Source organism: Harpia harpyja, chromosome 2 (assembly GCF_026419915.1).
Source record: "Harpia harpyja isolate bHarHar1 chromosome 2, bHarHar1 primary haplotype, whole genome shotgun sequence".
NCBI classification, from domain to species: Eukaryota; Metazoa; Chordata; class Aves; order Accipitriformes; family Accipitridae; genus Harpia; species Harpia harpyja.
In genome coordinates, this window is record NC_068941.1 from 63,408,543 (window position 1) to 63,420,721 (window position 12,179).

The 12,179-nt window shown below is 40.0% G+C and overlaps 1 protein-coding gene across 9 annotated transcripts in view; it reads right to left on the bottom strand.

Moving 5' to 3' along the window:
* LIMCH1 (LIM and calponin homology domains 1) overlaps nt 1-12,179 on the bottom strand; it is a 181,726-nt gene that overhangs the window by 51,320 nt on the left and 118,227 nt on the right. For 8 of the 9 annotated variants that reach the window (XM_052780170.1, XM_052780171.1, XM_052780172.1 and 5 more), the window contains 4 exons: nt 8,986-9,235; nt 8,043-8,315; nt 2,310-2,600; nt 779-1,033 (listed from right to left, as the gene is read on the bottom strand). In XM_052780170.1, coding sequence (XP_052636130.1) covers nt 779-1,033; nt 2,310-2,600; nt 8,043-8,315; nt 8,986-9,235 — 1,069 coding nt within the window. The remainder of the gene's footprint in view (nt 1-778; nt 1,034-2,309; nt 2,601-8,042; nt 8,316-8,985; nt 9,236-12,179) is intronic. The other variant, XM_052780180.1, reaches the window with a different exon arrangement.

The following is a 12,179-nucleotide window of genomic DNA, read 5'->3' on the forward strand; positions in this document are numbered from 1 at the left end:
TAACCACATTGATAGAAGAAAGCCTGAACAGACGGCCACCTTTAACTGGAAAACAGCACGCACCTAAACAGGAAGGCTAGGAGTTGTTCTCCTTTCCTACTGGAGTCACAAATCACCTGCATGCTCATCTCCACAGCGAAATAGCTTAGAGTAACTGATTTATACTGGCTCCCTTTGTGGAGGTTTAACTTACAAAAAGAGCACTTCTACACCATACAAGGAGGCTTCTGAAACCCCTGCTGCAGTGACAAACAGTGCTGGTGTATTTACTCAGCATGGAAGTACAATGCCATGTAGATACATTAGCTTGGGTCTCAAAAGTAGTATAGCCACATTAATGCAAACAGATGCTGATCCTCAGGTAATACCCTGAAGGTATAATGCCCCAAGTCCTGAAGATAGCTTGGTTAGCAGCAGTGTAGCACTGCTGAGTTAGTGGTACCACTTGGACCTTTGTGCTGTTCAACTTCAAGCAGCTTCAACGCAGACTGAGCCACAAGACAAGAGGGACCTTTCTGATATGATATTAAAAGTGTCCACCAGGGAAGCAACTGTGAAACTACTGTAGTACTCTAAATGATGGACACATTTTCATTTCATGATAGATAGCATCCCTGCACAGATTTTGGACTCCTCCTGAAAACCGAAATAGGTAAGGACTGGTTGTCATCAAGGCATTCTTCAAGTTTAAAAAAAAACCACAAGCACACACAGCAGATTGTGACAAACTAAACATGCTTCCCAGGGTGCCAATCCTGTCCACAGGCAGAAACCATACCTGGGCTCCCCTGACAGTTTCAATCTTTTCCACGTCTCCAGATCTGCTTTTGTTATAGAGGCATTCACAAAAGTCACATCTTCTCGTAGCTGAGGAAGGGTGCTTTGAGATTTCCGTTTCGCCAAATCATCTCTCTCATTATCAGGCCCTTTCACCTGCTGTTCCTCCTTTGACTCAGTCTTCTCAGTTTGCAGAAGTGGGTTCTCTTTGCTTGTCACTATTTGCCTTGCTGACGCCATGTGCACCCGTCTTCTTCTAATTTAATGCACATTCCAGTTCAGCAAGAAAAGATATTTCAAGGGAGCAATTATAAATCAGTGTCAATAGAAGAGGTTCAGAGCACAAGAAGATAAAACTGAATTTATAAGATTAGTTTTGTATTAATTTTAGGAAGTAAACATGGAATGAATAATCTGAAGTTGAAAGCTCTCATCTACGCTACCCCGCTCATGCACTATTGAGACCACTTCTTTGCATGATGTCTATTCCTAGCTCAAGCAAGAAAAATCTTTAGGTTATTTCTGTATTAAGCATTTCTGCAATAAGCTTTCTCTTAAATAGTTACAAATATCTAATTTTCATATTATTAGCAAAGTGAATTCAAGTTTTGCTTGCAAACATACTACAGAATTTCTTTGATCTTACAGTCATGTCAATAGCATTAGAATATTAAAATTTGGTTATGTGCTCTTCAGATGCCCTGCCAAACTAGTCATTAGAAAATGTTAATATAGTCAAATTACCAGCAGCTGAAAGGCATATTTTGCATTACTGAAAAGAACTACTAAATATTAAGAGAAGTTTTCTGATTGTACCAGTTATTACAGTCAAGGTCCACTGTAATGTGTATATAGTGGTTTTATCTAGGATCACTTCTCATTGCACAAATAAAACAAATACACTTGTTTCCTGAAGAAGATCTGTGCCTAGCAGATACTTGTGTTCAGCAACTTCTTAAAGGTCTGTATCACTGAACTGAAGAAAGAAGAGATTTTCCAGGCTGAAACCTTGTAACCCAGGCTCCATTTCCAAAAACAATGCTGTATAAGAAACATTAGGACTATGCACAACACAATTCAGCGTACTACAGTAGGCATATATATTCAGTGCCTTAACTACAGACTTCTGAGTCCATGTTTTATGCAGGGTATTAAAAGTACATTAGATGAAACAAATGCACCAAAAAATGTGCATTGAAAATACTCAGCAAAAGAGCTGAGATGCAAAACATATCTTCCAAGTTTATTCTCCACTACTCATGCTCATGAGCTGTCTCATGAACTTAGGTAACAAAAGTGTCTGTCTTTATGTTATTTACACTCACAGCCAATTTAAGCTCCTGGTCCTGATACTCTAACAAAAAATTACAGTTAGTAATCTACATATCTTTTATTTTCCACTTTATGATAAAGCATTTACATTTACTTTATCCTGTAAGTTTTTTGTAGCCAAGACAGCTTTAGTCCTACTCAGCAATAAGCCATGTGAAATTAAGCATTATAATAGAAAGAAAAAGACCATGAATGCACACCTTGCATGTTCCTGCTTTTCCATCTGCAATGGCTTTTTAACGTCTTCCAGTTTACCTTTATCTTTACTTGTATAGGGTCCAATTAAAAAGAAGTTAAATGGAACTATTTGTTTAGGTTGATTCATTCTGGCTCTCCGGGTGGCAAAGTCATCCTTTTCTAAATCAGGAACTCTGCTGGCTGCTTCATCTTCTGAACCAGAATCCTTCCCTTGATAATACGTCATGAAGGGGTTGTCCTTGCGAAGGATGATGTCTGGGGTGCTTCTGTTGTCTTCACATGTTGGCTTTTTACTGACACAGAGCAAAATTAAATAAAGCTCTTGATGCACCAGGGGAGGAGAGAGCAGTGGCAGCACTCATCTCCAGGTCATAAAACAAGCATACTTAATCAAATATGCTCCAGGCCACTGTTAGATTGGGCAAAGCCTTGCTATAAATAAAACTTATCATATACAAGTAACAAATCCGCAAGGACTTCACACAGAAAATCAGCATGCTGGATCTTTACTTACTTTAGCTACGGCTAGAAGAACCAGTAAGAACTAGTTTAACATACTAGATGCACTGAATGTAGTACTGTGAATGGCAGCATTAAACTTCTTCAACACTTCAAAGAAAGAGATTTGATGCAAATACCTGATCCCTGGCCAACACTGCTGAATCCTGAAATATCAGATATTTGGCACTTTTTTTTCTTAATGGCTCTATTTTTCTAAGAGACCTGAGTAATCACCGAGGCTGCTTGCCCTAATACTCTTAACTGCTTTTCTTCTCACACACATACACGCTTGATTCTTTCCCTAACTAACCTTCCCTTTCCTCCAGAATAAGCCCTCTATGCCAATGCTGACATACAGTAGCTACAATGATAGTACCAGTATGCCAATGATACTGGCATGCTGGAACACACTGCCATCTGTCTTGGTCAGAAACACAGCTGATACCAACACAGCCTTGTTGTTACTGAAGATTATGACAATAAAGACCCTTGACAGCTGGTGCCCAGAAAAATTAAGCTTATTTTAACTTGTAACAGTCAATACTCTTAAGTAAACTGAAAAGACAGATGACAAGAGCTATGAGACTCTCCCGTTTGAAAATCAAATTGTATTTATTGATATTTTAGGAAGTTGGATATCAAGTAGTAGACTGTTCCATGCAGTGCTTTTGTAGGCTGCAGATATCTTGCATTTCCTCTTTCACATAGCACACCTTGCTATACACAGGGAAAAAGAAGGTATCACAAAGGATTAAACAGACTGACATTAGGAAAGCAAATCTGAACAGCTCAGGGGTTGCTTCGAGTTTCTCTACTATTTTAAAAAACAACAGTGTTATAATTAGCTGTTTTTTAAAACATTTTAAAGCCCTGCAAGCCCACTATACACGCCACTTATTTTATGGCCCCCGCTGCCCTTTCAAAGTACTGCTCAACAAATTTGCCAGAGAAAGTTATGGGGAAGCCATAAACCACCCCTGACAGGTCAGCCTGGCTCAGGCTCAGAGGACAGAGGAGCACTATGAAACTACCTGCCTTCACCCTGTTACACTGCACTGCACAGGACCCCCCATTAGCGATGTGGAGAGCATGCTCTCACATTAGCCAAAGGCAACTTTTTCCTTAGATCTCTCTGAAGTATTAAGATTTCATTTAAGGCAACAGGCAACACTGGCCGAAGGCGCTCCAAAGAGAACTGCTGTCCCTCTCCCTCACGAGCGTCTCTGTTCACAACAGCTTCTGAAACAGCAGGAACAGACGGCTCTGAGCTGCTGTATGCTTTGCATACAACCTCCCTCAGCAAAGGTAGTCCAATCCCTTAGCTTCCACTTAGAACTGTACTCTACAAGAGTCTTCTACTACTCTTTCTTCTGTAAAAGAATATGGTAAGAAGTTTATTAAGTATGTTGATTCTTGTATATAACAAAATCAACAGCCCTACAAGGTCATCTTCAGGTTCAAATTTCACTGCTGAACAGGTATATTACATCACTCAATTCTAAATCACAGGTTGTCAATACACAAACATAATTGGCCAAAATCCAATTTGCTTTTTAAACCTGCAATACGGTAAGTACAAGATGACCACCAGGGAAAGAGTCTGATTTTCCATTCATGGTTTCCTAAGACATCTTTTTTTCCTCCCCCAGTACAAGAATATGAAAACTTTAGAGAAAACATACTGATCTAAAGCAGATACACTGTGCCTAATGTTTTAGGCACAAAGGAAAACAGTTATCTAAAAGTCATATATGCCAGGACTTGCTCTCCCAAATAAGCCAGGGTACATATGATTAACTTCATTTTTTTTTTAATCAGACTTTACTACTGGTACCATTACCCTTTTCTGAAATCTAATACTTTGGAAATAATTTTCAGAACCCTGGACATAAAGGGCATGTAAAAAAATCACATAATACTCCACTAAATCTTGTTTATATTTACTTCTTAAATGAAAATCAGTAAGATGAATATTTATTCAGCTGGTTAAGTTGGGGGTATTGTTTTATGCTTTTAGTTTTTAAGAGCTATGTATAACCAAGTGATTATTCAGTAAAAACTGCTAGATTTTTCAGTCTCATGTCCACCAATGTTATTGAAGCTTGAGACCATCAAACATAGCATTTCTGAGAAGGGTGTTTTTGGCAACAAAGAAATACAGTTATAATATTCAAAAGAGCAACTATGAGTCATTGTAACGAATAGTTGAAAAACTTACAGCTTTTAGTATGTAACTAGACTTCAGCAATCAGTTTCTAAGTTAAGAATGTTTTCCATTCATTCACATTTTGTTTTTAATGGAATCAGAGATTAGCTGTGACATTTTGGGGTCTCCTGAATCAGTTCGTGATCATCTCAAAAGTGCTTTTTAAGGCCAGTTTACCATAGAGATAGCGAAGACTGTAGATTTGAAGATTGCAATGGACCAGAATTCCCTTCAAATTTGCAAATTGCTCTTGCACCCCCAGCCCCAGCCCTTGCAGAAACAATACCCACATCTATGCTGGCACAGCAGGTGCTTCCAAAGTGTCAGACTGTGGGTGTTTGCGCTCCCTGAAGCATGGTCTTGTACAGGCTTGTGGATCCTTACATCGCATTTCAGAACAACAAGAGTGTTTTGCACGCTTATGCACTGTCAAGATAAGAGTCCATGTCCCTTTTGCAACAAATGTGCCAAAAATGTTTGCTCACACTTCTCTCTTACATTCTCCTCTTCATCATCTATTACAACACACTTAATTCTCCTCTTTTTAGGGAGTCTCCATGAATCTGATCCATACCTTTCAGATACAATAGTGTAAATAAGAGACAGATGCAGACAATAAGCAAGCAAAGAGGATCACGCATCAATAAAACAACATGCTATAAAGAGACAATATACTCCTTCGGGAAGGGGGAATGCTTTTTGGCATGCATTTGTACAGCACCTAGTTCAATGGAGCCCTTTCCTAGAACACGATACAGCAATGAAGATAAGTACTTAGATTCCAAGCAAAAAATACATTTGCATACAAGTTCAAATCCTTCCAGTGCCAGACCCAGAATGGTCCCCTACGGAGTTTCAGCTTTAGGAACAATTAGATGCCTTGTAGAACTCAAAGTCACAGTGGGTGTCCTCCAGAGGTCAGTATGTTGAGAGGAAACAGCCTGTAAACAACTCAGAGGAACTGGAAGACAACTGATAACCTCGGGTGAAAAAAAGAGAGGCTGGCATCATAGAAAGATGAGGGAATAAGAGGGGTGAAAGAAAAAAAGAAATCAGAATACAGAAACAAGAGGGATTGAGAATTGCTCAGTGTCATTAGTGCACAGAAATTTGAATTTGATGTCAAGAAGAAGAGAAAGTATAGAGGTTCAAAGATCAGGGAATGATAATAAGACACTAAGAAAGATGATTAAATGCTCCCCTGTATCCTAAAGTGTCACTACTAAATTCTTCCCTTCTCCTCACCCACTATTTTTCCACTTACATATACAAATCATTTTCCTTACAGACCTCTGACCCCAGTGCCTTTTCTGCTGTGTCTTCCTACAATCCCCAGGAGCAGACTCCTACTTCACTATGGTGAAGCTTGGGCTACAAAGCTCTGCTCTTTGACCCTCAGCTGGGGCAGAAAACCAGCAGCTCCTCCTTCCTCCAGCTGCCAAATTCCACGAGCTGCTTCTAGTGAGAGAAAGAAAGGAAAATGGCTTGTTATTTCTCCTCCCTTTTCCTTCAGCCCTGTCAGGACAACAGATTGTCCAAGGAAAGAGAACCGATTTCCTGCCAAAGAACCACACATTTGATCACATGTGCTTCTTTTGTGGAGATCAAGCCAGCAGATCAAGCACAGGGTTGGAAAAGGGACTCTCAATATAGAGAGCATCCTCCAAATGCAAATGCAAGCAGCACTATTTGTTGTGCACTGCACTGCTAAACACAAGCTATTACTACATTTTACTACATATTACTACATTATTACCATTAATACTACAACCTTGGACTCACAACAGGATCATACTAGTATCCTACCGGTTTATGGATTCCAGATCAACTAGCACACTAATTGAGCCCAAAGGACTAATTTATGACAGATAGTTCCTCCTCATTAGTATCTGGCTTTGTTAAAGTAGTACCCCACAACCACAAATAAACACTGGTTCATTACAGCTTGACACCAGTGAAGCAAACCTGAGAAGAGGATGTATGACAGTGTATATACTGTGACTGTTTTATCTGCATATAGCACACCTGTATATGGCCTCAGACAAGCTTCACTGTATCAATAAACAAGCTGTATCACATAAGCGCTGTACTTTTTACTACTATATTTCAAAGCTCAGGCTGTAGATCAGCATCTGCTGAACTACTCACTGTCAGGATTTCACCCCACAATCCTAAATAAAATGTTTTGGACAGGAGGACATGTGGACACTTACCCTTTAGCCAAACCATTTCGATCATTTATAAGAGCCTAGTCTTCTGACATGTTGGTTACAACTCTGCTTTGCAGGCCATCCCCATGAGAAAAAGAGATTTTTCATGAGGATCCAGTATCAGATGATGGAAAGGCGTGGGCAGTGAGCCTAGCCATCATTCAGCTCTCGAGTTAAAGAACAGGAAATAACCAAATTGAACAACATCCAAAAATAAATAACACAGGTAATAAGTGAATAACTACTGATACTCCATGCCAAACTCAGTCAAATTATGATTGCTGAACTATGCCTCCATGCTTTAACTGGTACATGTGTTAACAAGCACTGTACTTTTATAGTTCCTGCCATTAAAAATAAATGCATCATTTATTAACACAGCTAAAAATATTAACCACCTAAGACGTGTGGTTCAGTAAACTAAACCATCCCATCGGCAACAAGTAAGTTTCTGAAACTTTTGCCTAAACAAGGCATTTTTAATGTACATTTATAGGTATTTTTTTATTAAATGCAAGAAAGCATTAGGTGGAAGGTGACAAGCAGCCTGTGTAGTAGTTTCCTTGGAGTCTGTTTACATTACACTGTAAGACGATACAATTTCTCAACACAAATGCAGTTAGCATCATACAACTCTGCAATCCACAGTTGCCATATCACAAGCCTTTTCAGACCAAGATCTTCATTAGCAATGGTGAGTGCTTAGCAGACTGGATTTTTGTTAGGAGAAGTGAAATCACAGCAGATCGAGGAAACCCACACTTCAGCCAATCCTAAAAATGTGAAGCGTGCACAATTTCCCACACTGTTGGGCTAACCTGCCATAGCGCTGGGCTGCTGACATGACCTTAATGCCAGCTTGTTCGAGTCTTCTTAACTTTCTGATCTCTTCTGCATCTTTCCCCTTGGGTGCTGATGTTTCTTTTGCACTACGTGAAGGAGACTCGTCTATGGAGTTTCCTTCATTTTTATTCAAACCTACTTGATTTTTAAGGGAGCTGGCCTCAGGAGCCATGGAGCCCACTTTCTCCTTTTCACACAGTCCTGATGTTTCATTCTGTTCTTCTTCTATGGTTTCAGGGTGGGCTTTGCTATTGGATTATACAAGGTAGTTTAATGTATGCTGTGACTGAAACATACACACTTATTTATTATAAGCACATTTTGTTGATATCAAGATGTCAAAGGATGTTCTGATGAATGATCTGGAAAGATAATTATGCTCTTTAATGGAAGTTGCTTCTTAGGCCAAATCAAAAGTGAAATATCAGTTGACAAAACCAGCACGCAGAAACACATAATCACAGCTATATAAACTGTACTGGTGTATAGAATACAACATATGAATAAATTCATTTTAAAAAAACACAGCAAAAATATTACCTATTTTGACTGAATACATCAAACGTTACTTATAAGTATCATTTGTCAGCGAGTAACTGTCCTGAGAACTGAAACAGATCATCCAGAACATTTTTGTCCAGCCTTGGGTTTGAGTCAACGTCCATGGTACTTATATTAACCAGCATCTTGTCAAACACAAGCTATACGTTGCACTGTATGGTAAATACTGACATCAAGACAACGATTTTCCACTCACTGCTTTTCTACCACCTTTGCCAATTGCTACAAACAATTCATCGGTACCATCTCAGCAAGAAATTTATTACAGCTTCATACGCATTATGAAAAGAATGAAAATTAGGCAAGTGTTAAAACATCATCACTGAGGAAGGGAGAAGTTGGACAGGCTGGTCTTACCTGAAAGGTCTGTCTCCTAGCGGCGAAGTCGCTGTGCTCCAGCTTTTTCGGTACTCTTCTCGCTCAGCTTTCTTTTTCCGAAGTGGAGCAGGTACATAGAAAGTCTGATTACTCTTGTTCGGGAGGTACTGGTTAAAAGGCACAGCTGATTTGGGTTCACCATGTGAGGTCCGCCTCGCCAACATATCATCTTTTTTCACATCTGGCATCTTTCTGTGTGGCAGGTCAGTTTCCGAGTCACTTCCTCTCCCTAGTGAGGAAGGAGAAAAAAAATCCCTTTTCACTTTCATCCAGTTATTTTTTTAAATTATGAATCAGAGAAGACACCACTAAAAAAATTACATTTAGCACGCAAGCACCAAAAAATGAGGCCACTTTTACCTGTATTTATATTTTAAAATCAGTCACTGAAGGTAGTAGCCATAATATCTACACAGACAGTATGCATCTTTTTCCATCAACCCTTATTTTCGACCCTTGAAAAACTCATCTTCAGCTACAGGTCACATCAAAAAACTCAGGGTCAGATTAAATCAGGCTTGTCAATCACACAGGACAGCTACAGAAGCTTACCTGACTAAAGCCCAAATGACTCCTAGTTGTTTTATTTTGGACTAAGCTTCCTGATATTTACAACCTATTTAAAACACAGAAATTTAGGCAAGACTTTTCCAACTTGAAAACAAAACTCCCAAATGGTAGGACAAATACCTTAAAGAGCATTTGTAGTGGAACTGCCCTCATAGCCATTTTGGAAGCCACTTCATAGACATTCACTAGATTCCCTGCACCATCACAAGCCTTTTTAAGTAATTTACAAAGCAGCTATGTAAATAGTTCTCTCCCAGCAGTGTAACATCACCACAGGCCCTGGTTTGATGAGTGAAACGGAGCATATTCAGCCATTTCTCCCACCAGCATTCAAATCTTCTCCAAGCTTTGAGGCGTTGGATGTCTCTGGCCCTTGGCCCCTTTGCAACACTTGCATATGCAATAGCTGTTCCCCTTTTTGGGATGAGGGGAAGCCACCCAGGTTGTGTCCTCTTGCTAATTCACCACGCTAGTAAATTACTAGCTAATTCATTGAGCTACCTAAGGAACAACTGAAAACAATGAAGTCATAAAAATCACAAGTAGCTTGTGTATAATTCAAAGTGGGGGAAGGAAAAGAGGTCTAAATATGCTAGGAATGTTATTTGCAAAGAGCTTTTGCAACAGATTAAGTCATTCAATGTTTGCTTGGAGAGAGCCGAAGAAGAGTGAAAGGGAACAGTAAGAAAAGACAAGACACAATGGAAATGAGCTAGTTAGACAAAAATCATAATGCGCTTTTTGCCACAAATCTTTTGCTTGAACAATTTTGGTTAAGAGCATAGGATAACTAGCACCATGACTGGTAACGTAAGTATGTCCAAACAAAAAGTGGAGACACGACCACAGAATCATGGGTGTCTGAGGATAGCTGAAGTTTGAAGAGCTATAGTATCATTAGACTGAGCAGGGCCACTGAGGAGCTAAAAGAAAATTAAAAGATCCCTTACTGTTATTTGCTATTCTGTTTACTCTTGACTTTGTTCTGGTGTTTATTTTTTTATCACATGAAAACCACTCTTGAACCGGCAGACAGAAATGCTGGAATAGATAACCACAGTAGCAGAGGAAATAGAACAGATTCCTTTCCCTCATTAGTGATGTGCCTACCAGCATCCCGCAGCTGAGTACTTCAAAGACAAACAGCTTCTTTAATTATTCATATTTTACTCGTGAAATTATTTTCAGCTCAAATTTGAAAAAAAAAAAAGCTCTTGAAGCCAAAGCACCAAATGGAAGATGCAGCTGTGCTCTACATTTATAACCTTAACTTTGTTGTTCTGCGTTTCCAAGTAGAAGCAGCAGCAGCCAGTTTCCACAACCCGTAACAAGCAGTTATACACCACAGACACACACAGATCCTTCATACAAGCAACCATGCACAACTGCCAGCCAAGCAGAGGACTTATTCGTTCCCGAGTACATTAGCAACTCCACAGGCAGGTCAGTCTGCCATTCTCCTGTGTCTTAAACAAACTGTTCTGCTCAACCATTGGTTGTGTTTGCTTTTGCCAAGGGACAGGGTCTGCACAGGACACCAGAGCAGTTCCTAAACAGTGGGGCTAATCACAGGTGGCATTTGTGAAGGTAATATTACTTACTGCTTCCACCTAAACTAATCATCACCTTAGGATCACTTAAATGATCTCCATTCATTAATTTTTTTTTTTCTAGGAGTGGAAGGAATCATAGTTTTATTTTGCGATCATATTATTGGGTTTGTAAAGCTCCTATCTGAATAGGGAGAAGTAATGCAAGCAGAACCTTTCCCTCCATCCAGCTTTGCATATACACTATTTCTGTCAAAAACTACATGCAGCTGAGTGAAACACTGGCCGGCTGGGGCCACAGGAAGGGGTTCGACAGAAGAAAGGTCAGCCAAGCTACACCTCACCTGTAACTCTTGGAGGAGACAGCTGTGAAGTTATGGCAGCAGCAAGCAGGGAAAATGGGACATATTAGAAAGGGCTGGCTGGACAAGTCATACGTGTGCACACAGCATCTGCATGCACTCTGGGTCTGGATATCATTAAAGATTAATGTTTAAGAAAAAGCTCTGTATGCTTGCATCTTATTTTGTGTTTGTTATGGACACAAGAATGTGACAAGATAGTATGTCTTAGCTGTGGCAAACAACCAACCACAAAACCTTACTAATACCTGCTAATACAGCAGAAGTTGATAGGAAGCAGCTACAGGATATATGTAACTGGCTGCCCACCAGCTCCAAGTAGGCAGGCACACTGGACACTCCTCGAGCATCCAGGATGGAGCAACACTTCTTGATTAAGACATGTGAGGTGTTCCTATTTGCCAACACCACACTTTTGTCTCATTTGGGAAGGCAGAAAAATGTTTTGTAATGTGGAAACTGTGCTCTGTTCAGTGTCTGAGGGGGCATGAGGCTGTTTCCGGGAAACAGCCCCAGCACCACAGGCCACTTAGAACAGCAGAGCAGATCTTAGCCCTGCTTTCCCCACAGCTCTTTCATAACTCAGCTGTGATACCAACTCTCCCTGCCAGCTCTTCAGTTTTAAGGAGTTCCCCATCACCTCAGGAAATCTCGCATGTGTCCGGTTATGATTAGCACCAGTTTCTTTCAC